The 25,531-nt window shown below is 50.2% G+C and overlaps 1 protein-coding gene and 1 pseudogene across 3 annotated transcripts; one reads left to right on the top strand and one right to left on the bottom strand.

Annotated features, from left to right (window-relative positions):
• Positions 1–25,531, top strand: part of LOC116406442 — a 954,163-nt pseudogene that overhangs the window by 456,319 nt on the left and 472,313 nt on the right.
• Positions 10,111–24,543, bottom strand: ucp3 (uncoupling protein 3 (mitochondrial, proton carrier)). 3 transcript variants are annotated; one of them, XM_031896321.1, is made up of 8 exons: positions 24,397–24,543; positions 22,445–22,507; positions 17,671–17,857; positions 16,231–16,438; positions 15,915–16,112; positions 14,143–14,244; positions 12,165–12,345; positions 10,111–11,309 (listed from the first exon to the last, which is right to left on the bottom strand). In XM_031896321.1, exons 3-8 carry the CDS (start codon positions 17,794–17,796, stop codon positions 11,195–11,197), a joined length of 930 nt encoding a protein of 309 aa, XP_031752181.1. In that variant the 5' UTR covers positions 17,797–17,857; positions 22,445–22,507; positions 24,397–24,543; the 3' UTR covers positions 10,111–11,194. The 3 variants fall into 3 exon arrangements, with proteins under 3 accessions (XP_031752181.1, XP_002942565.1, XP_004912281.1); XM_002942519.5 differs by lacking the exon at positions 22,445–22,507; XM_004912224.4 differs by lacking the exons at positions 22,445–22,507; positions 24,397–24,543 and having other exon boundaries at positions 17,671–19,135.

Below are 25,531 nucleotides of genomic sequence, written 5' to 3'. Positions count from 1 at the left end.
GGTCTGGGGCAGAATGTCCTGTCTGTAACTGCCCCACTTGTTCCATTGATACCCAGTAGGTCTGGGGCAGATGTCCTGCCTGTAACTGCCCCACTTGTTCCACTGATACCCAGTAGGTCTGGGGCAGAATGTCCTGTCTGTAACTGCCCCACTTGTTCCACTGATACCCAGTAGGTCTGGGGCAGAATGTCCTGTCTGTAACTGCCCCACTTGTTCCATTGATACCCAGTAGGTCTGGGGCAGATGTCCTGCCTGTAACTGCCCCACTTGTTCCACTGATACCCAGTAGGTCTGGGGCAGAATGTCCTGTCTGTAACTGCCCCACTTGTTCCATTGATACCCAGTAGGTCTGGGGCAGAATGTCCTGCCTGTAACTGCCCCACTTGTTCCACTGATACCCAGTAGGTCTGGGGCAGAATGTCCTGTCTGTAACTGCCCCACTTGTTCCACTGATACCCAGTAGGTCTGGGGCAGAATGGCCTGTCTGTAACTGCCCCACTTGTTCCATTGATACCCAGTAGGTCTGGGGCAGATGTCCTGCCTGTAACTGCCCCACTTGTTCCACTGATACCCAGTAGGTCTGGGGCAGAATGGCCTGTCTGTAACTGCCCCACTTGTTCCACTGATACCAGTAGGTCTGGGGCAGAATGTCCTGCCTGTAACTGCCCCACTTGTTCCATTGATACCCAGTAGGTCTGGGGCAGAATGGCCTGTCTGTAACTGCCCCACTTGTTCCATTGATACCCAGTAGGTCTGGGGCAGAATGTCCTGCCTGTAACTGCCCCACTTGTTCCACTGATACCCAGTAGGTCTGGGGCAGAATGTCCTGTCTGTAACTGCCCCACTTGTTCCACTGATACCCAGTAGGTCTGGGGCAGAATGTCCTGCCTGTAACTGCCCCACTTGTTCCACTGATACCCAGTAGGTCTGGGGCAGAATGTCCTGTCTGTAACTGCCCCACTGATACCCGGTAAGTCTGGGGCAGAATGTCCTGTCTGTAACTGCCCCACTTGTTCCACTGATACCCAGTAGGTCTGGGGCAGAATGTCCTGCCTGTAACTGCCCCACTTGTTCCATTGATACCCAGTAGGTCTGGGGCAGAATGTCCTGTTCTGTAACTGCCCCACTTGTTCCATTGATACCCAGTAGGTCTGGGGCAGGATGTCCTGCTGTAACTGCCCCACTTGTTCCACTGATACCCAGTAGGTCTGGGGCAGAATGTCCTGTCTGTAACTGCCCCACTTGTTCCACTGATACCCAGTAGGTCTGGGGCAGAATGTCCTGTCTGTAACTGCCCCACTTGTTCCATTGATACCCAGTAGGTCTGGGGCAGATGTCCTGCCTGTAACTGCCCCACTTGTTCCACTGATACCCAGTAGGTCTGGGGCAGAATGTCCTGGTCTGTAACTGCCCCACTTGTTCCATTGATACCAGTAGGTCTGGGGCAGAATGTCCTGCCTGTAACTGCCCCACTTGTTCACTGATACCCAGTAGGTCTGGGGCAGAATGTCCTGTCTGTAACTGCCCCACTTGTTCCACTGATACCCAGTAGGTCTGGGGCAGAATGGCCTGTCTGTAACTGCCCCACTTGTTCCATTGATACCCAGTAGGTCTGGGGCAGATGTCCTGCCTGTAACTGCCCCACTTGTTCCACTGATACCCAGTAGGTCTGGGGCAGAATGGCCTGTCTGTAACTGCCCCACTTGTTCCACTGATACCCAGTAGGTCTGGGGCAGAATGTCCTGCCTGTAACTGCCCCACTTGTTCCATTGATACCCAGTAGGTCTGGGGCAGAATGGCCTGTCTGTAACTGCCCCACTTGTTCCATTGATACCCAGTAGGTCTGGGGCAGAATGTCCTGCCTGTAACTGCCCCACTTGTTCCACTGATACCCAGTAGGTCTGGGGCAGAATGTCCTGTCTGTAACTGCCCCACTTGTTCCACTGATACCCAGTAGGTCTGGGGCAGAATGTCCTGTCTGTGACCAGAAGTTGATCCCACTTGTTCGAGCGAACGTTCTATTGACCCAAAGTATCAGCCCCTGGGTTCCTTGGGAACAGTTTGGGGGCAACAATTACCCCTGCCTCATCTCTATCGTTTAATTTACCCACAAGCCAGGGCTGTTCTTATTGAGAATTTAATATGAGACGCCAAAGTGAACAAATCAAACGTTTTGTGTTCAGTCGTTGAACTACAACTCCCAGGGGATGTCGGGCAGGATAGACTTTGAGATAAACCGACCCCAGGTCTGGCATTAACAAAGTAACAGTTCCTGGGGATGAAATGGGGTTGGGTGAATGGCGATTGTGTCTGATAAGTCGGAATGAAAAAGTACAGAATCTTTACAATCCCACAAATCACTGCAGTCTGACTGTCGGGCCGAACCGAGTTCGTTTATAGAATGGGTTTGTAGATATAGGGTTTTAAACCCTCAGGGCAGATACAGTACCTCTATTTGGACACTGGGTGGCGATATAATCTATCGGCCTAAAGTAATGTACTGGGATCCCGTAGCCGGTACAGAATATCCGAAAAATCGAGTTTATTTGTTGGAACAACATCTAAAAAGAGTTATCGCTCCAAACGTGTCAGGCATGTATGTAAAGGACGCAATAAAGATCAGGTTTTAACCCTTTAGTTGGTAGCTGTGCGTCAGCGCTAACCGCTGTGCCCTTATTTACCCAGACCCAACATGTCAGCCCATTGGGTGTGAGGGGGAAGGGGGGGGGGGGGCAGATTAGATTTAGCCCTGTGTTAGTAGCCAATGGTTAAATCACATCATGAGACCCACAGAGCTTTGCCTGCAGTGGGTGCCAGGGTGTGGGCATCACATGGGAATATGCCCCAACCCATACAGTTACCCCCCCAGCATTTCCCTTACTGAATCTCCTGCCATATTAACTTCCAAACTACCTCCCCACTCACAGTCCAAGGGCCCTTTTTCTAGCCACAGTAGCCAAAATATTGGGCAATTGGCCCTTCCTCCAGTATCTTCTGTCAAAACTGCACCCAACAGGCCCCCAATCAAAGTCTTGTTTATTTATTTATTTATTTTTTAATTATTCACCTTTTCCTTCTGCCTCTTTGCAGCTTTCAAATGGGGGTCACTGACCCCGGCAGCCAAACCCTATTGCTCTGTGAGGCTCCAGTTTTATTGTTATTGTTACTCTTTATTCCTTATTTTTCTATTCAGCCCCTCCCCTATTCATATTCCTGTCTCTCATTCAAACCGCTACCTGGTAACTAATGCAATTTGGACCCTAGCAACCAGATAGCTGCTGAAACTCCAAACGACAGTCGTTGAACATAAAATAAAAATAAATTAAAAAAAACACATATAATAAAAAATTGGGTTTTGGGGGGGGGGGGCCAGCTGCCTCCTTTATACTAAGGGAATTGGCATGAGGAGTTACTGCTATCCAGTGTCAGACTGGGCTGCCACCTGGGGTCCCCCCACCCCTGTTGTGAGTTCCCAATCCCCCTCCACCCCCTGCGCTGTGTACTGCCACCTCCGCAGTCAGGGTGGGAGTGTCGGCGGGGGGATTGGGGGGAGCAGGCTGGGTCAGCGGGGGCCACAATGCCAACTAGGGCCGGACCCACCACTTTTTTTCCCGGTGTCCCACTGGCCCAGTCTGACCCGGCTTCTATCAGCCACTAAAATGTCCCATGTCCAGCAGCCTATTGGGTAGGGCGGCATTTAGTTGTAACTGGCAGCATAAGAACGAAATAACAAGTGGGCTGGTACCTGGGTATCGGTTCCATTGCAAGGGCAGAAGGCAGGATTTATGGGGGTAATTACAGTAACTGTCACTTATTTGTTCCTCTCTCTCTGCACAATCCCAGCCCTGAGTCTGAACTTTGGCTCTTGTGTTGCTGAAATTGCCCAGTTCTGAGGCTCAGCTATGGGGCAGTGAGACAGTGTGGGGCAGTCTGTATGGGGCAGTGAGACAGTGTGGGGCAGTCTGTATGGGGCAGTGAGACAGTGTGGGGCAGTCTGTATGGGGCAGTGAGACAGTGTGGGGCAGTCTGTATGGGGCAGTGAGACAGTGTGGGGCAGTCTGTATGGGGCAGTGAGACAGTGTGGGGCAGTCTGTATGGGGCAGTGAGACAGTGTGGGGCAGTCTGTATGGGGCAGTGAGACAGTGTGGGGCAGTCTGTATGGGGCAGTGAGACAGTGTGGGGCAGTCTGTATGGGCCGGTGAGACAGTGTGGGGCAGTCTGTATGGGGCAGTGAGACAGTGTGGGGCAGTCTGTATGGGCCGGTGAGACAGTGAGGGGCAGTCTGTATGGGGCAGTGAGACAGTGTGGGGCAGTCTGTATGGGCCGGTGAGACAGTGTGGGGCAGTCTGTATGGGGCAGTGAGACAGTGTGGGGCAGTCTGTATGGGCCGGTGAGACAGTGTGGGGCAGTCTGTATGGGCCAGTGAGACAGTGAGGGGCAGTCTGTATGGGGCAGTCTGTATGGGGCAGTCTGTATGGGGCAGTGAGACAGTGAGGGGCAGTCTGTATGGGGCAGTCTGTATGGGGCAGTGAGACAGTGAGGGGCAGTCTGTATGGGGCAGTCTGTATGGGGCAGTCTGTATGGGGCAGTGAGACAGTGAGGGGCAGTCTGTATGGGGCAGTGAGACAATGTGGGGCAGTCTGTATGGGCCGGTGAGACAGTGTGGGGCAGTCTGTATGGGGCAGTCTGTATGGGGCAGTCTGTATGGGGCAGTCTGTATGGGCCGGTGAGACAGTGAGGGGCAGTCTGTATGGGGCAGTCTGTATGGGGCAGTGAGACAGTGAGGGGCAGTCTGTATGGGGCAGTGAGACAATGTGGGGCAGTCTGTATGGGCCAGTCTGTATGGGGCAGTCTGTATGGGGCAGTCTGTATGGGGCAGTCTGTATGGGGCAGTCTGTATGGGGCAGTCTGTATGGGGCAGTCTGTATGGGGCAGTCTGTATGGGCCAGTCTGTATGGGCCAGTCTGTATGGGCCAGTCTGTATGGGGCAGTCTGTATGGGCCAGTCTGTATGGGCAGGAGTCTGTCTGTCACATACTGTGAGAGGCACCGGGGCTGTCTCTGGGCAGGCAGAATGCAGCAGTCTATATGACACAGTCTGTCTGTCACTCACTATATTAATGCTGCTGGTATAAACCTCTCCCCAGTTCATATGAGTCTATAACCACCCTACAGAGCAGCAGGGAAAGGGTTACAGGCAGAGACTATAGATCAGCAGGGAAAGGGTTACAGGCAGAGACTATAGATCAGCAGGGAAAGGGTTACAGGCAGAGACTATACAGCAGGGAAAGGGTTACAGGCAGAGACTATACAGCAGGGAAAGGGTTACAGGCAGAGACTATACAGCAGGGAAAGGGTTACAGGCAGAGACTATACAGCAGGGAAAGGGTTACAGGCAGAGACTATAGATCAGCAGGGAAAGGGTTACAGGCAGAGACTATAGATCAGCAGGGAAAGGGTTACAGGCAGAGACTATAGATCAGCAGGGAAAGGGTTACAGGCAGAGACTATAGATCAGCAGGGAAAGGGTTACAGGCAGAGACTATAGATCAGCAGGGAAAGGGTTACAGGCAGAGACTATAGATCAGCAGGGAAAGGGTTACAGGCAGAGACTATAGATCAGCAGGGAAAGGGTTACAGGCAGAGACTATAGATCAGCAGGGAAAGGGTTACAGGCAGCTCCAAGTCGGGACCGAGCCTCCGGAACGGCAGAACGGGTTAATGTGCCTATAGCTCGGCAGGAAGCCAACCATGTGCCGCTACTTCCGCTCTCTCTTTCTCCTCACACCACCAGCTGCTCCCTCATTGGCTTAGAAGGACAAGGCCCCTCAGTGAGGCAGCCAATGGCGGAGCAGGATTAGGCACCAGCCTCCCAGGCAGGGAGGGGCGGGGCTGTTATTTGCTGAGAGTGCGGGGCTTATGTAAGGGTTGCGTCAGGGCTGCTGGGGGCGGGGCTTATGTAAGGGTTGCGTCAGGGCTGCTGGGGGGCGGGGCTTATGTAAGGGGTGCGTCAGGGCTGCTGGGGGGCGGGGCTTATGTAAGGGGTGCGTCAGGGCTGCCGGGGCTCTGAGTTATTGCAGTTCTGTGGGTGCAGGTGTCCCCAGGTACCCGGAATAACAGCCCGGGATTGGGGGGGTGAGGGGAGGGAGGATCCTTTATTTTTCTATCCAAGTCTTCCCATTTTTATATTCCAGGTTCTCTATAAATCACTCCCTGGTTGCTAAGGTAACTTGGACCCTAGCGACCGGATAGCTGCTGAAACGCCAAACTGGAAAGCTGCTGAACAAAAACTCTAAATAATTCATGAACAAGAAATGATAATAAATGAAGACCAATTGCAAATTGTCTCGGAATATTACTGTACACATCAGGCTAAGTTAAATGGACAACCCCTTTAAAGGGAAGAGATTTAGATGTACTGCTATTTCCCTAATGACTGGGGTAGCTGAGGGTCTCCGGGGGTATCTGTATGAATACATCCTGCAGCCAATCACAGATCTTTTGGAGGACTACAACTCCCAGCATCCCCTACGGCTGAGCTGCCCTACAGTTCCCAGCACTTTCCCACTGCGCAGCGTCTGTTATTAACCCCTTGTGTGCATCACAGTGCAGATTGAATGCCAGTGGGGGCGGAGCTGTATGTGGGCGCTTATAGCTATAGGGGGGTTATGTAATAAAAGGTTCAGAGTTTGCTCTAATTCCCTATAGCAGCCAATCAGCAGGTAGCGTTTACTGGTCACCTGTTTGAAAGCAAACATCTTATTGGTTGCCATTGGTTACTGCCCCTGGGCCAGCTTAGTCTTTTATAACATATAGGGGTTAAAGTCGAAACTCATTTTATCTGCTGATGTGTCTTCCCTCTGGGTGGGTGGGGCGTCAGCCAATGAGCAAGAGGGAAGACAATCCTCGTCTCCTCATTTGCCGACCTGTCTGTCTGAGCTGTCAGCCTGGACCAAGGATAAAAATGCCCCCAGCTGCCGGCCAATCAGTCTGGTAGCCCCAGTCCTGGCCTGTCTATCATTACACACAGTTAATTGGTCAGAAACACTTCTTCCTCAATGAATAACCAATCAGCTGACTCAGCACTTCCCGTATGTGGATAGAGGGGAATCCACCCCCCCCCCCCCCCGGCTGGTTAGTGAGTCAAGGCCCTGAGTGTGACGGATCCTTAACCATTGGTGCCGCTGTATTCATTATAGGGCTTGCACTAACGAGCCTTGACTCATTAACCAGCCGGGGGGGGCAGCCTGCCCGGACCTTGTAGATAAAGCCAAGGGGACAGACAGACTCATCCAGGCCCAGACTGGCAATCTGTGGGTTCCGGTAAATGCCAGGGGGGGCTGTAAGATTTCATAGACATCACTATTTATTGGGCTGGGGGGGGGCTTTTTGGGCATTCATGTACTTGAAGTTCCAGGGACTATTTTTAATTCCAGATTCAAATTCAGCTTCTCATATTCATCTTCCAGCTTGTCATTCACACCACTGCCTTGTTGCTAAGGTAAAAAATACCCTGGCAACCAGGTAACCGTTGAAATACCTTGAATTATGTACATCCAACTACAAGTTACATGTTCAGATAAACCTCCCCTGTAGTGATGCTGTAGCCGTGACTGTGCCTCGCGTGACACTGGGCAGACAGGGGAGGGTATATATGGATACGCAGTGGCACGGGGCCTGTATGGCTGCTGGCACAGAGACAGATGATGCAGCTTTAGGGCCAAAACGTTGGCAGCTCCTACAGGAATAAATCAGAATAAAGAATGAAACCCAGGGCTTCTTCCTATTCCTGGAAATTCTCCATTTGGTGCTACGCCCAGGAGTTGGCGCAGTGGCAATAGGCGGGCACTTTGCCACCCGAGTGACTGTCAGCAAATTTGCTTGCTGAGGGCAGAGGCCGGGTATTGTGTCAGCGATTGTGTAAGTAGCCTAATCCCTTGTTACATTATGGATTCCTGGCAACATTAAGGCATCTTAATGGCATCCGGATTGGGGGAAATTTGCTCTGGTGATGGGGGTCCCACACAAACCTCCTCCTATGCAAAGTGTCAAAGGGACCCCAACTTGGCTTGTAGGGTACCAGCGAACCTACTGGAGGTGCAAGGCATCAGGTGACCCCTCTAACGTGCCCAACCAGCACCCAGGCTTGTCTCATTTACACCAGGCCACTAAAGGAACTTCACAGCTGGACCAATCACTGCCTGGCGTGCTTCTATCCAATCCCTGCTTAGCGTGCCCCTATATAGTCACAGAATGGTACGGCCCTGCCCAATCACAGTAGGATATGATCTTTCTTAACCATGGCCACTATTAGAGGGTTAGGGCCCCAGGAGTCCCTAGCCTACAGCCAATAGGCCTTATACTACTATTGCCCCTATAACCCCATTTTAGTTGCCCTGCTCCTATGGGGGGGGGCATGGAAAGGGAAGAGAGGGGGCAGAGGCACTCACCATGACTTTATAGGGTTCATGGCATTTATTGGGTAGCAAAACCCTGGACATAAAAAGCAGATTTTATTGCCCATGGAAGGGGGCACCTTACTGGGCACTTGGGCAGGATGATATATGGGAATGTTCCCGCAGTCCTGCATTCCCAGGTATAAAGTTCAGGGAACTATAATTAAACCTTCAGCCTCGTCACAGGTTTGCGCAGCTCGGAAAGGGGCCACGGGCTGCTGATGGCTCAGTAACATGAACTGTTTGCTCCCCGGCCCAGTCATGCAATGGAACAAGCTATTATCAGAACAGCCGGAGCGATCCGGTACTGTGGGACCCGGGCAGCAGGTGGAGCCGCTCACTGGGGGCAGAGATAAGGGTGGGAACAGGTCCGAGGAGCCTTAAACGGAAACCTCTGTCTTTGCTATAGAAGCTGCCATAAGACATAACACAAATCCATGCGAAAAATCCTCCAATGAGAATCCCAGCTGATGTGAGTAAATCCGGCTCCCTGTTCTCTGTTCCTGCAATTGGAGTTGGGAGCAATAAGCACAGTTTCCCAGCACTGAACAAGTCTGTCCCTTTATCCCCATGTCTGATTCCTGTGCCATATAATGAGGGGAGAAAATGCCATCATTATCTCTATATGTAAGGTACCAGCAAGGGGCCTGACACAGTGCTGGGAATCAGCATTCTCACTGGGCAGTTCTTTTGCATTTATAATCAACTTATTTATCAGTACAATTCTCATTGGGGAATTTCCTTGCATCTATAATGATGGTTTTTGGCAGCTTCTATAGCAACACTAGGGGGCGCCGTGGGGCAGCATCATGGCTGGGATCCCCTTAAGAGCCCTAAGAGCTTACAGAGGTGCCAGGGCAGAGTCATTGCTCGTTTGCTTCCCATATAGTTATTTTTCTTTACATTTGGCCACTATACCCGGTGCCCTGAAGGTGCCTGATTTATGGGAATGAGAAGCCAGTGAGTAGTGGCCGTCCCTTTAAGCTACAACGGGGAGCAAATACCCACCCACCCTGTTGGGCCAGTCTAACATTTAGAGAAGGGAATGCTGGGAGAAGGTGGAGGTGCAGTTACTCCCTGTAGTAGGGCAAGTTGTTTGGCACTCAGGGCTCCCCATACAGTGAGTGCAACTTTGTACGAGTAGAGTATAGCAACCAATCAGAATTTTCCCTTCATTAGTTTAACTGGATATGGCCAATCCAACCTGACTGCTGGTTGGTTGCTAAAGGTTACAGCACCTATACTAATGAATGAAGGTTGGCAGTGGGTACGGATGGCTGATGCCAGACGGGGCTGATTGTTGGACAGTGGGAAAACCCAGGGCCCCGTGTGGCATTAGGGAGGGTTCCAGGAGTGGAGGAAACGCACTCACTTCCTACACTAACTCTCTCTCATTAATGGTAAAGGGATAAGATGGGGGTTGAACTGCAGGAAAACTGCGTGACCCCACCCACTGGGGAGCTTACTGGGAAATGGGGGCTTGGAAGCTTTATTGGGGCTCTCATTTGATGTCAATGGGTCCCATGAGTCTAATATCACTGAGTGCACACTCACACTGAGTGCATACTCACCATATTGACTCATAGGCACACACTCAGCATCTCACATCCCATCATACTGGGGAATATATCACCAATAAAAGAGTCCTGGACGGCTGTAATTAGTAATATTGCATTTATTTCTCAGTCCCAGCAGCCTTTGCAGCACCAAACACATCAGCAGATTAGCATATTCCTATTGAATGTCCAGTTAGGAGCTTGGCTATAAAAGTCCCAAAGTTGTCGATAACAGATCCCAATATATGGAATGGTTTATAGACCCACGGGCATGGCGCCACTCAGGGGGTAAGTAGGAACACGCCTGGGGCAAATACAGTACTTAGTTCAACTATAAATCCTATCACTCTCAGCAATTCGATTGGTCCACGGGGCAGGGAAGGGTCCAGTTGTTTGTAAGTCTGTTCTGGGCAAATATGGGTTCAAGTTCCTGGCCATTAGACCAGACAGAGCAGGTTACAATGGGGACCCCTTTGCCACATTAGGCTCCTAAATTCCCTATATCGGCTGCTGTGACAGACTAGAGAGCCCCATTGGATTCTGGAGATGGTCACCTGATTTTTGTTCCAATCATTGAGTCTCAGATACTAAACAAACTCAATGATCACCTTGGTAACCTGTATCTCCTCCCGGCTGCCTTTGGCATCTACCAGGCTTGTACGGGGTATTAAGGCACTTTAATCTAAAGCCATTTCATAGCATGCTATTGACTTTGCTCATTGGTCAATGCTCCTCTCTATATATTGTACATCATATAAGCTCCATCAGCCACCAGTGGACCATAATATGCCCAGTAGCAAAACTTGAATCAATACATTTGGTTTTTACAAAGACTGATACATGTTCCTACCCTCATCTATTGACTTGTGTAGGCCTCAGGCTGAAGGCATCTGCGGATCTTTTGCTTCCTATTAGTTCCTCCAGTTTTGGATCAACTTATAGGCCTTTTTTCCTCAGGGTTGAACTTGATTTTTTGACATCATTGTGTCAACCTCAATTACCGTGCAACTATAGCTAAAGGCAGAAGGTCCTTCTCCATAGGCTTTTGTGTAGAGTAAGGATGACTTTGGAAATCATCTTGACCAGTTTGTCCTCATTGGGAGTCAATGTCTTCACTTGAAGACTCTTCCAAGGTCCCAGTCTTCTTCTCATAAAGCTTCTGAATATACATTCGGGCCTCTATTTAATGAGGAGCCTCCCAAGAACCATGGACCATCATCATGGCTCTCTTTAGCTGTTCATAACTGACAAACATGACGATGTTCCAAGATCCGAGTCTTAGGAAAGCCGGCATGAACCTACAAAGAGATGATATCAGTAACTCTACCCAGTCTTCCCATAACAAGTGGGTCAGTTCCTTCCCCCACCATGACTAAGGCCACAACTCTTTGGCTGTTGAGGGACACTCAATGGCTCTTGGAACCACTCATTGGGAGGTCTACCAGACAGCAGTTGCAGGCAGGAAGAAAGCTCCTCCTCCTGGCCCCTCAGGGCATGCTGGGAGTTGTAGGTTGGCACAGTTACCACCCCTGAGATCACCCCTGGCTTCAGATTGCTGACATCTGGGAAACGGCAATAATTATGCCTCTTGCTGAACATGATGAGGCAACTAGGGAACCAGATCGTTCAGGAAGTTCCTGGCTGAGTTGAGGTTACGTGCGGAGAGCTGACAATTAATGGATTTAAAGACGGTAATGGGACTTGGGGAGCAGTGACTATAACATGCCCGTTCCCGTATTCTGCCCCCTAACAAGGAAAAGGGGAGAATGTAACGATGGGTTTGTGCCTCATCCCACGGCTCAGCGCTACATTCAGGGAATGAGGAAACGTTGGAAAGTTGCTTGAAATTCATGTTATTTTGGGGTTTACTTCCCCTTTAAAGGGTAACTTAGTCTACCTCTACACTGATATCAGGGGATATATTTGTTCATACTGAGATTCCTCCTTTCCCTCCCCAGAGCCCATTGCCACTCTGTTGTGGCCTTGAGTGTAATGAGAAGCTCCGATAGGCTGATGATATTGTATAAATCTCAGCCAATCAGAGCCTCAGCCTCCATGAGCCAATCCCACACAGAACCCTGTGACTTTGCCCCCTGCCCCAGGCAATAGATGGGGGTTAGGGGGTGCCTAACAAATCCACAGGGAGTACTTACCCTTTATAGAAAGCGACGCTCCCCTCTTTCACCAGCATAATAAATGCGCAGTTGAGCGCGTTCTTGTATTGGCCGGCGGGGGAATTCATGTACCGAGTCTTAACCACGTCCACTGGCGAAGCCACCACCGTGGCACAGAAACCGGCACCAAAGGCAGCAACAAAGTGGCACGGCAAGTTATCTGTAAGGAGGGAAAGCAAAGGCTGAGCCACATCTGCCTCCTTCTAATGTTCCACTTTAAAGGGGAACTCAACCCAAATACTGTTTTTCTGCCCAATATCCTGTCTATCCCTTTCCCTTCTCTGCACTGCTGGTTCTGACTCCTGATACAACTCCCCAATATCCATTCATCCCTCATTCTCACTGGGTTTATAGTTATGTGTAACTGTCACTGTGTCTGTCCCTTTCCCTTCCCTGCACTGCTGGTTCTGACTCCTGATACAACTCCCCAATATCCATTCATTCCTCATTCTCACTGGGTTTATAGTTATGTGTAACTGTCACTGTGTCTGTCCCTTTCCCTTCCCTGCACTGCTGGTTCTGACTCCTGATACAACTCCCCAATATCCATTCATCCCTCATTCTCACTGGGTTTATAGTTATGTGTAACTGTCACTGTGTCTGTCCCTTTCCCTTCCCTGCACTGCTGGTTCTGACTCCTGATACAACTCCCCAATACCCATTCATTCCTCATTCTCACTGGGTTTATAGTTATGTGTAACTGTCACTGTGTCTGTGTCTGTCCCTTTCCCTTCTCTGCACTGCTGGTTCTGACTCCTGATACAACTCCCCAATATCCATTCATTCCTCATTCTCACTGGGTTTATAGTTATGTGTAACTGTCACTGTGTCTGTCCCTTTCCCTTCCCTGCACTGCTGGTTCTGACTCCTGATACAACTCCCCAATACCCATTCATTCCTCATTCTCACTGGGTTTATAGTTATGTGTAACTGTCACTGTGTCTGTCCCTTTCCCTTCTCTGCACTGCTGGTTCTGACTCCTGATACAACTCCCCAATATCCATTCATTCCTCATTCTCACTGGGTTTATAGTTATGTGTAACTGTCACTGTGTCTGTCCCTTTCCCTTCCCTGCACTGCTGGTTCTGACTCCTGATACAACTCCCCAATACCCATTCATCCCTCATTCTCACTGGGTTTATAGTTATGTGTAACTGTCACTGTGTCTGTCCCTTTCCCTTCCCTGCACTGCTGGTTCTGACTCCTGATACAACTCCCCAATATCCATTCATTCCTCATTCTCACTGGGTTTATAGTTATGTGTAACTGTCACTGTGTCTGTCCCTTTCCCTTCCCTGCACTGCTGGTTCTGACTCCTGATACAACTCCCCAATATCCATTCATTCCTCATTCTCACTGGGTTTATAGTTATGTGTAACTGTCACTGTGTCTGTCCCTTTCCCTTCCCTGCACTGCTGGTTCTGACTCCTGATACAACTCCCCAATATCCATTCATTCCTCATTCTCACTGGGTTTATAGTTATGTGTAACTGTCACTGTGTCTGTCCCTTTCCCTTCCCTGCACTGCTGGTTCTGACTCCTGATACAACTCCCCAATACCCATTCATTCCTCATTCTCACTGGGTTTATAGTTATGTGTAACTGTCATTGCTTTTTATTTCTAATCTTTCATCTCAGCCCTCTGCCTTTCATCTTCCATCTGGATGTCAAAACTGCTTCTGGTTGCTAGGGTAGTTCACCCAATGGCAACCAGGTAACAGGAATAGAGTTACACTTGGCAGACTTATTTGGGAGGAGGGTTGAACTTGATGGACACGTGTCTGTTTTCAGCCTCAGCTACTACTATACAGAATACAGAATCCCTATAAACCTATAAATCTATATATATTAGAGACAGCCAATCAAACAAAAGGGTTGACCTTAAAGGGCAAGTGTGTGTGTTTTTTCCACCTTAGCAACTATGTTACTATGCACTAAAGCACAAATATCTGCTCACCCGTCATTAGGCGCTGATTTAGAATCGTTTCCTTGATGAGGTCGTAGGTCACCAGTTCGGCGCAGTTGACAATGGCGTTACGAGTGATGTTGGCGATGGTCCCTGGGTTATAAGAGAATTAGAAAGTTGATCACATGAGTGCTCAGCTGGGCAATCATTGGCTGCGAGGGGCCGAATGATTTTCATCAGCAAAGATCTGATTGGTCGCTGTGGGTAACGGTATTTATCCCTTTCTGTTCAATGATTGTGACTCTGCAATGGAACTACATTCATTTAATCAGCTGAACTCTGCTACATTGTCTCAGGAGTCAGACCGGCAGTGCAAGGAATAAAGGAATGCTAATGTGATTGGCAGCAGAATTCTAGGGGTACAGGGGTATCATATTGGGTTGCCTTTATAAAATCCTTATATAATAATGACAGCAGGGTGCTACATGGCGGCTTACACACCAGTGCAGACTGCAGCAGCCACACCCTAATTCTTACTAAAGCCTTACTCCCCCCCCCCCGCCGGTGCCTAGTGGGGTACTGGGCTGCCCGACACCCAGTGGGGGTTACAGTGCCGTGACTTTCCAGGTAGTCGGTGTTTGTTTATCCGATTCTGAACTCTTTGTTCCGCAGGTTGTTTTGTTCTGTCCGGAAAGCTTCTCAGAATGACTCCCAGATGCATCACTTGCACTGCCCTGACCCCTGAGCTGTTGGGCTCGGAGTTTGGCACAAACAGAGTTGTGAGTAGGGAGAACACATAGACTGGAGCGGCGCTGGGGCCCTCCCTACCCTGAAATGGCTGCGAGTGGAGCCGCACACCGAGAGATTTAACCAAATCCTTCATGGAACTCCCTGCTGGTGGTTCTGACTTATGCAGCTCATACACAGGCCCATGTACTCTGCCCACTCTGCCCCTTTAGATCAAGCTGCATGGACAGCTTTTAGGCCCATGTACGGGGCCTGTCCAATAAACTGTCTGATTGATATGCAGTCGAAAATCAGATACCTTATTGGCAGCATCGGACTGGGCTGCCGGGGTTCTGGGAAAAACCCTGTGGGCCCCAGCGACCCAGATCCAATCCCCCCAGGGCCCTCCCACAATCCGCCGTCTCCCTCTCCCAATGCGCTGCAGGTAAGTTTCTTTTAGGAGCACTCGGGGGAGGGGGTCAGAGGGTGTTGGAGGGTGGGGGCCATTGGGGGGTGCAGGGGCCCCTGAGGCAGAAGTCCCGGTGGGCCCTGTGGGGGGGGATTGGGGGGTGAAGGCGGTGGGGGCCATTTGTGGGTACAGGGGCCCCTGAGGCAGAAGTCCCGGTGGGCCCTGTGCAAGGGAGGGGGGTCAAGGTGGTGGGGGCCATTGGGGGGTGCAGGGGCCCCTGATGCAGAAGTCCCGGTGGGCCCTGTGAAAGGGTGGGGGGGGTGAAGTCAGTGGGGGCCATTGGGGGGTTGCAGGGGCCCCTGAGGCAGAAGACCCGGTGGGCCCTGCGGGGGGATGATTGGGGGGGTGAAGGCGGTGGGGGCCATTGGGGGGTGCAGGGGCCCCTAAGGCAGAAGTCCCGGTGGGCCCTGCACCCCCAGTCCAACCCTGCCTGTTGGGCAGGTTAGAAGTTTCCATCAGGAGAAGACTTCATTGGCAATTTTGTGGTCTGCTAAAGCATTCCAGCCAATCAGGTGTTTGCTTGCAACATTGTAACTACACTGGGCCTGTAAGCGATAACTGCTGATTGGCTCCTATTGCCTGGTTCAGACATTGGCCACCTACACTGTACATAATATAAGGGTTCTACCTTTCCAGAGTCCCCGAAGTCCTTCCTCCTTGGCGATAGTCTTGTAGGCATCTACAGTCCCATTGTACCTCCGCTCACCGTCCATCACTTTAATATGCGCCTGGAATCTGACTTTCACCACATCGGTCGGCTGAGCCAAGGTGACGGCCATGGCCCCCGTGGTACATCCGGCCAGCAGCCGGCAAGCGACTCCGGAACCTGAAGATCAGGCAGAAGATCAGGAATGGGAATGAAGAGGAGATATATATATCCATGTCAGATAGACAAGATTGAACCAAAGTCTAGTAACCCATAGCAACCAACCTGACACACTTACTTTCCGATTGGCGGCAATAAAACTGTTTGACAGAGTCGTAGAGACCAATCCGGATGGAGGCAAAGCTCATCTGTCTTTGTAGGCCGGCCACTAGCCCATTGTACAGGCTGGTTGCCCCCTCCGTCTTCACCATGGTTTTGATTGTGCCAAAAACGCCTTTGTAACGAAGAACCTTGGTGTCCTTCACAGATGTCCCCTCTCCTTGTATCTGGGGTAGAATAATGAGAGAATGGGTAGAAAGGTCTCTATTACGATCTGCAGTTTCCATCTTGTCTAGTGTCTCCAACTTGCCCGCTTGTTACCACCCTCCTCTACTGTCAAAAAATCTGCCCTGCTGCCTACATCTTGCCCTACTGTCAGCATCTCACCATAATATCTCAATCTTACCTCAATGATCTTACTCTACTGTCTCCAATTTCTCCTACTGTCTCCATCTCTTGCCCCCCCCATCTGCATCATGCCCTACTGTCTCTATTTTGCCTTATACTTGCCATATTGTCCTACTGTCTCCATCTTGTCCTACTGTCTCCATCTTGTCCTACTGTCTCCGTCTTGTCCATCTGTCTCCGTCTTGTCCAACTGTCTCCATCTTGCCCTACTGTCTCCATCTTGCCCTACTGTCTCCATCTTGCCCTACTGTCACCGTCTTGCCCTACTGTCTCCGTCTTGTCCTACTGTCTCCGTCTTGTCCTACTGTCTCCGTCTTGTCCAACTGTCTCCGTCTTGCCCTACTGTCTCCATCTTGTCCTACTGTCTCCATCTTGCCCTGCTGTCTCCATCTTGCCCTACTGTCTCCATCTTGTCCTACTGTCTCCATCTTGCCCTACTGTCTCCGTCTTGCCCTACTGTCTCCATCTTGCCCTACTGTCTCCATCTTGCCCTACTGTCTCCGTCTTGCCCTACTGTCCCCATCTTGTCCTACTGCCTCCATCTTGCCCTACTGTCTCCATCTTGTCCTACTGTCTCCATCTTGCCCTACTGTCTCCATCTTGTCCTACTGTCTCCATCTTGCCCTACTGTCTCCATCTTGCCCTACTGTCTCCATCTTGCCCTACTGTCTCCGTCTTGCCCTACTGTCTCCATCTTGCCCTACTGTCTCCATCTTGCCCTACTGTCTCCATCTTGCCCTACTGTCTCCATCTTGCCCTACTGTCTCCATCTTGCCCTACTGTCTCCATCTTGCCCTACTGTCTCCATCTTGCCCTACTGTCTCCGTCTTGCCCTACTGTCTCCGTCTTGCCCTACTGTCCCCGTCTTGCCCTACTGTCCCCGTCTTGCCCTACTGTCTCCAACCTCCTCTCTCGCTCTAGCCTTACCATCACCCTCTTGCCTAAGTAGTAAGTAAATCCAAGTTGACCCAAAGTCTATTTCCCCTTCTATTATAAAGCCCCCCAGTGTTCCAGGCTTTTACCTCAGTGCATGATGGGATAACATATGTACCTGTAGTCGTACTTTGGCAGTATCCAGGGGAAAGGTGAATAAGTCGGCTATACAGGCCGCAGTGCCGGCGCCTACAAACTTGACCAGTGGGGTTGGTGGCACCTCCGTGGGCTTCAGTCCAACCATCTCTCTTTATTGAGTCAAACAAGCGAATTTCAGCTCTAAAATGAAAGGTCGAGGGAATCTCCTACAGGAACAAACATATCCACGTGTCAGGGATCCACTGGGTCACTTACTGGGGGGATAAGTAGCCCAGTAGGGGGGTATTTATATGTATGGGTGGGAGCTGCCATGCTGCAGGAGAGGGGGGTACCAGCTGATTATTAGCAGAGCCGGCAGAGCACAGACAGACGGTTACAGGGCGCTGCGTTGCGTAACTACCCCGCTCAGCACTTGCACATGTTCCCACACGAGGCCAATGATTTGCACAATCTCCTTAGCTCAGTGCTTGGGGGTTGGGGGGGGGCACCCGGGGCCCAATTCCGTCTAATGAGGAAACTAAATCCCCAAAATCATTTCATGAGTTTTTCCCTTGGACGACAAAAAAGCTGCACTTTATTTGCTTATTTAAAGGGGAAGTTCACCTTCAAAATAACCTTTTAGTATTTTTCAGTCTTTATTTGCCTTTCCCCTCTGCTTCTTTACAGCCTGCAAGGGAACTGCTCCTGGTTGCTGGGGTCACTGACCCCCTGAGTGTTTAGTTGTATTGTTATTCTTATTTCCTATGCAGCTTTTCAATTGGACGTTATTTGCTTTTCTTTTCTGCTTCTTTCCATCCTGGTTGCCGGGGTCACTGACCCAGGGTTTCGTTTTATTGCTGTTCTTATTCTCTATTGCTTTTCTTTCTGCTCAGGTCTCACCTGTTTTTTTTACTTCCTAACCACTGCCTGGTTGCTAGGTCAATTAAGCCCTAGCAACCACAAAGCAGTCTAAACTGGAGAGTTGTGCAACAATATGTATAAATAACTCAAGAACCTCAAAAATGAAAAATACCAACTGCAATTTTTCTGTTAGTATTAAAGGGGAAACTCTCCCTATTTTTTAACATCTCCATCCGGCCCCTCGTTTGCCGCTAGAATTAAACTGAATTAATTGCTTCGCTGGTTCAGAAACAGGTCGGGCGACTCCACAATCTCAGAATCCCGACCCGAGGGGAAACTCTAAATATAGAAAACAACAAATTCCTCCCATTGTTCTTATATTGTTTGTGTCTATTGTACAGCTGCTCCCAGAATCCTCAGCTCAGCTATATATATATATACTGTATATCCATTGGCTGTAGGGGGGGGCGACTCACCCAGACACATATGGAATCCCTGGGTCACTGGTAACTAATGGCTTGAGCTGCTACATTATTCTGCTTTTTAAAACTCCCATTTAATGGTTAATTTTAGTAAGTTATAGAATAGCCAATTCTAAGAAACTTTTCAATTGGTCTTCATTAGTTGTTTCTTATAGTTTTTGATCTATTTGCCTTTTTCTTCTGACTCTTTCCAACTTTCAAATGGGGGTCACTGACCCCGGCAGCCAAACCCTATTGCTCTGTGAGGCTCCAGTTTTATTGTAATTACAGGTATGGGATCCCTTATGCGGAAACCTGATATTCAGAAAGCTCCGAATTACGGAAGCCTGTCTCCCATAGACTCCATTTTAATCAAATAATTCAGAATTTTAAAACTGATTCCCTTTTCTCTGTAATAATAAAACAGTACCTGTACTTGATCCCAACTAAGATATAATTACCCCTTATTGGGGGCAGAACAGCCCTATTGGGTTTATTTAATGGTTAAATGATTCCCTTTTCTCTGTAATAATAAAACAGTACCTGTACTTGATCCCAACTAAGATATAATTACCCCTTATTGGGGCAGAACAGCCCTATTGGGTTTATTTAATGGTTAAATGATTCCCTTTTCTCTGTAATAATAAAACAGTACCTGTACTTGATCCCAACTAAGATATAATTACCCCTTATTGGGGGCAGAACAGCCCTATTGGGTTTATTTCATGTTTTATTGAATTTTTAGTAGACTTAAGGTATGGAGATCCAAATTATGGAAAGACCCACTATCCAGAATACCCTTGGTCCCGAGCATTCTGGATAATGGGTCCTATACCTGTATTACTGTTAATAATGTATTTTTTCTATTCAGTCCCTTTCCTATTCATATTCCAGTCTCTCATTTAAGCCACTCACTGGTTGCTAAGGTAATTCAGATCCTAGCAACCAGATAGCTGCTGAAACTCCAAACTGAAATGCTGGTGAAAAAACAGTTAAGTAACTTAAAAACTACAAATAATAAAAAATAAAGAATCAATAAATAGTGACTGTCTGTGGCACCTTACAGCCCCCCCGGCATTCCCAGTACCCAGAGGCACAAACAGCCCCCCCAGCCCAATAAATAGTGACTGTCTGTGGCACCTTACAGCCCCCCCTGGCATTCCCAGTACCCAGAGGCACAAACAGCCCCCCCCCAGCCCAATAAATAGTGACTGTCTGTGGCACCTTACAGCCCCCCTGGCATTCCCAGTACCCAGAGGCACAAACAGCCCCCCCCCAGCCCAATAAATAGTGACTGTCTGTGGCACCTTACAGCCCCCCTGGCATTCCCAGTACCCAGAGGCACAAACAGCCCCCCCCCAGCCCAATAAATAGTGACTGTCTGTGGCACCTTACAGCCCCCCTGGCATTCCCAGTACCCAGAGGCACAAACAGCCCCCCCAGCCCAATAAATAGTGACTGTCTGTGGCACCTTACAGCCCCCCCGGCATTCCCAGTACCCAGAGGCACAAACAGCCCCCCCAGCCCAATAAATAGTGACTGTCTGTGGCACCTTACAGCCCCCCTGGCATTCCCAGTACCCAGAGGCACAAACAGCCCCCCCCAGCCCAATAAATAGTGACTGTCTGTGGCACCTTACAGCCCCCCTGGCATTCCCAGTACCCAGAGGCACAAACAGCCCCCCCAGCCCAATAAATAGTGACTGTCTGTGGCACCTTACAGCCCCCCTGGCATTCCCAGTACCCAGAGGCACAAACAGCCCCCCCCAGCCCAATAAATAGTGACTGTCTGTGGCACCTTACAGCCCCCCCCCCCCGGCATTCCCAGTACCCAGAGGCACAAACAGCCCCCCCAGCCCAATAAATAGTGACTGTCTGTGGCACCTTACAGCCCCCCTGGCATTCCCAGTACCCAGAGGCACAAACAGCCCCCCCAGCCCAATAAATAGTGACTGTCTGTGGCACCTTACAGCCCCCCTGGCATTCCCAGTACCCAGAGGCACAAACAGCCCCCCCAGCCCAATAAATAGTGACTGTCTGTGGCACCTTACAGCCCCCCTGGCATTCCCAGTACCCAGAGGCACAAACAGCCCCCCCAGCCCAATAAATAGTGACTGTCTGTGGCACCTTACAGCCCCCCTGGCATTCCCAGTACCCAGAGGTACAAACAGCCCCCCCAGCCCAATAAATAGTCACTGTCTGTGGCACCTTACAGCCCCCCTGGCATTCCCAGTACCCAGAGGCACAAACAGCCCCCCCAGCCCAATAAATAGTGACTGTCTGTGGCACCTTACAGCCCCCCTGGCATTCCCAGTACCCAGAGGTACAAACAGCCCCCCCAGCCCAATAAATAGTCACTGTCTGTGGCACCTTACAGCCCCCCTGGCATTCCCAGTACCCAGAGGCACAATCAACCCCCCCCAGCCCAATAAATAGTGACTGTCTGTGGCACCTTACAGCCCCCCTGGCATTCCCAGTACCCAGAGGCACAAACAGCCCCCCCAGCCCAATAAATAGTGACTGTCTGTGGCACCTTACAGCCCCCCGGCATTCCCAGTACCCAGAGGCACAAACAGCCCCCCCAGCCCAATAAATAGTGACTGTCTGTGGCACCTTACAGCCCCCCCGGCATTCCCAGTACCCAGAGGCACAAACAGCCCCCCCAGCCCAATAAATAGTGACTGTCTGTGGCACCTTACAGCCCCCCCCCCCCCGGCATTCCCAGTACCCAGAGGCACAAACAGCCCCCCCAGCCCAATAAATAGTGACTGTCTGTGGCACCTTACAGCCCCCCTGGCATTCCCAGTACCCAGAGGCACAAACAGCCCCCCAGCCCAATAAATAGTGACTGTCTGTGGCACCTTACAGCCCCCCTGGCATTCCCAGTACCCAGAGGCACAAACAGCCCCCCCAGCCCAAAAAATAGTGACTGTCTGTGGCACCTTACAGCCCCCCTGGCATTCCCAGTACCCAGAGGCACAAACAGCCCCCCCAGCCCAATAAATAGTGACTGTCTGTGGCACCTTACAGCCCCCCTGGCATTCCCAGTACCCAGAGGCACAAACAGCCCCCCTGGGGTTCCCAATAACCCGGTGCCCCCGTGCCAGGGGGGGATATGGGACAAGGGTGAGACTTGCAGGCTTCACATAAATGCCAGGCTGCTATGAATAAATGTGATGCATTGTGGGTACACAGCTAAGTGGGTGAAGGGGCAGGGGAAGCGGTGGCAGTGAGTAATAGGATATAGGTCCCCTGCTCTGTGCCAGGCTGGGTGTGGGGCAGAGACGTGTCCCCTGGTCACCCCCGGGTGTAACAGCCAATGGCTGCCCTAGCTCTGTGTAATTGCTATATTTGCTCTAATTGAACTACAACTCCCAGTTTCAGAGACCATTCAGCAATGTAAGGGGAGATAGTTATCATTAGATTGATCAGCCCCAAAGCTATTGCTCCCTGAACTCTTACAGCTTGGCAATACGGCTAAAGGTTTACTTACCCTTTAATTTCTTAGTCTGGATTTTGGATCATATGGAACAGTCAGTAGAAGGCAATGCAGAGGCTGTAAAGCCACCAGGGGTTATACGGTGAATATACAGAATATACAGAATATACAGAATATACAGAATATACAGAATATACAGAATATACAGAATATATAGAATCTTTCCTGGTGTGAGAGATAATTGACATCAGAGAGAAGCTGGGAGTTCTAGTTGCCCCGGCTCTGCCGGTCGTTATTGCCCAATGCAAATCTCCGGGGCACAGATGAGACCCAGGAATGCCGGTCCCACCCATATACCTGCCCCATATACCAGCCTCGGGGCAAGAACGAGAATACCCCCCAGCCCAGAACAATATGATTTATACTGTTCTGTTCCTGCCCCTGGGGCCAGTCTGGGTGTTTAGTTGACCTTTAAAGTGATATTATAAAACAGAAGGGTGATTGGCTACCAGGCCCGGGCTGGCAATCTGTGGGTTAATTTGCCCATGGGCAGTAACCCATAGCAACCAATCAGTGAGCAGCTTTTTTCAGCCAGCTGCAGGTAGAACAACGAATGCCCCATTTTGATTGGTTTCTATGGGTCACTGCCCATGGGCCCATTCACCAAGTTGGTTCCAGTAGATCCAGTTGATCAAATGCACAGCAGCTCCTTGCACCTATAGGGGTCAGTATAGGTGTAAGTACAGGGGGGATGTGGTGGGGGTAGGGGCCACAATCCCCATTCTGACACGCCCACAAATTCTGTCAGGCCCCGCCCCACTATACTGGCCATGTGCCCAGCCTGTGTGCTGCCCCAGCTCCGCCCATGTAAATCCAAATACACATATAATATTCCTACACTGATCCCCCATAGCACCCCCATAGCACCTATAACACTTGGCACTTACCAATGACATCAGCAGTGACATCATATGTGTGAGCCTTTCCCTTAATGGCCGCCACCAGATTGCAGCAAAATATCTAAATGGATCAACAGATCACAAAACCCCCAATTTCCACCTGAATAAAGGTGACTGTTCTGGGGACTCAGAGCTTCCCCGGAACCTCTAGAACCCAATTCAAATACAATACACAATATAGAATATAATACCCAAAGGCAACGAGTTGGTTTCCATTATATGGAGAGTTTCCCCTTTACATTAACTTTTAATTTATTATGGGGTGTCCTATTCCTAGCAGCTTTTCCATTGGTCTTTATTTTTTTTGAAATGTGTCATAGTTTTTGGATTATTCTCCTTCTCGTTGTCTCTTTCCAGTTTACAAATGGGGGTCACTGACCCCGGCAACCACAACACAACTGCTCGGTGAGGCTCCAATTGATTGTTACCTTTCTATTCTGCCCTATTCACCCCCTATTCACTTCCTATTCACTTCCTATTCACTTCCTATTCACTTCCTATTCACCCCCTATTCACTTCCTATTCACCCCCTATTCACTTCCTATTCACTTCCTATTCACTTCCTATTCACCCCCTATTCACCCCCTATTCACCCCCTATTCACTTCCTATTCACCCCCTATTCACCCCGTATTCACTTCCTATTCACTTCCTATTCACCCCCTATTCACCCCCTATTCACCCCCTATTCACTTCCTATTCACCCCCTATTCACTTCCTATTCACCCCCTATTCACTTCCTATTCACTTCCTATTCACTTCCTATTCACCCCCTATTCACCCCCTATTCACCCCCTATTCACTTCCTATTCACCCCCTATTCACTTCCTATTCACCCCCTATTCACTTCCTATTCACCCCCTATTCACTTCCTATTCACCCCCTATTCACTTCCTATTCACCCCCTATTCACCCCCACTCTCTCATTTACACCACTGCCTGGTTGCTAGGGTTACCCTCCCTCCATTGCCAGGGGTCCCCCTTCCTATAATTCTGGGGTACAGGTGCTGAGCGCCCCCTATTGGCGCTGCCCCCCTAATGCACTTACCTGCCCGTAGATCGGACTCCTTGGGTACAGAGTGAGTTGCTAGTTCTGGTGTTGACACAACTGGACCTTTGTTATTTATACCCCGGGCACGGGGGGAACGTTATCTCCTTACACCTCACAGGGGATGGAAACAGGGATCACTTGACCAGGAGCAGCGAGACTTAATGTCGTAGATCCCGGGCGTAAATAACAGCAGGGAGGCAGCCAATGATACCCAAGAGCCCCCCAGTGGCCCCCGAGATACCGGGCACTTGGCCCGACTGACTCATGTCCCTATAGCGACGCTGAACTTTCCATTTATTATCCCCTTAAATGAAGACTTAATACCAGATAATTATGCTATTAAAGGGGAAGTTCACCTTAACGTCGAAAATGATAAAATGATATAGACGCACCGGTTTTATTGGTCTTCAGTATTTATCTTGTATATATTTTGAATGATTGGCCTTCCCTTCCAGCCTGCCGTGGAAAATAACATTTTCATATGGGGGGGGGGGGTCACTGACCCCAGAAACCAAAAACAGATCGACTGCAAGGGTTTAATGTCATTGTGACTTTTTTATTCGTAGCTGCATTTACATGTGTGGGACTAATAATGGCAGAGGGAGTTGAGTTGTAGAAATCGGGCGGGGATTTGGGGCAAGTCGCTGATAAATAGGGGTGTGGCCAGGTGGATATGGGTGTGGCCTAATTGTTTCCCTGTAACACATGTGCCCGTCAGCGCTGTATTTAGGTCCAGTGCCACCCTAGGTACTGAGCCTAATATTGCCCCCAGGTAGCAGAAGTCATTTCCGCACGTCACTTGCCCCCTCTGCCAGGGTCGGACTGGGCCAACGGGAAAAATCCCAGTGGGCCCCAGCTCTAGTGGGCCCCGGCGGCCCAGACCCCACCCTTGCCGGCACTCCCCCTGCCCGACTGCTCCTCCCCTGATGCGTTAAATTACGTGCACTTGGGGAGGACATCGGGTGGGGGGTTAGGGGGACATCGGGTGGGGGGTTAGGGGGGCCCCTGGGGGGGGAATTAGGGGATGCGGCCGGCGGGAGCCCTTCACCCCCCAGTCCGACCCTGCCCTCTGCACCCAACCCAGCTCCGCTGATGATCGATGATATAGGAATCCGAGTTTTCCTATTAGCTC

Source organism: Xenopus tropicalis, chromosome 2 (assembly GCF_000004195.4).
Source record: "Xenopus tropicalis strain Nigerian chromosome 2, UCB_Xtro_10.0, whole genome shotgun sequence".
NCBI classification, from domain to species: domain Eukaryota; kingdom Metazoa; phylum Chordata; class Amphibia; order Anura; family Pipidae; genus Xenopus; species Xenopus tropicalis.
This window is presented reverse-complemented; position numbering and strand designations above follow the sequence as displayed.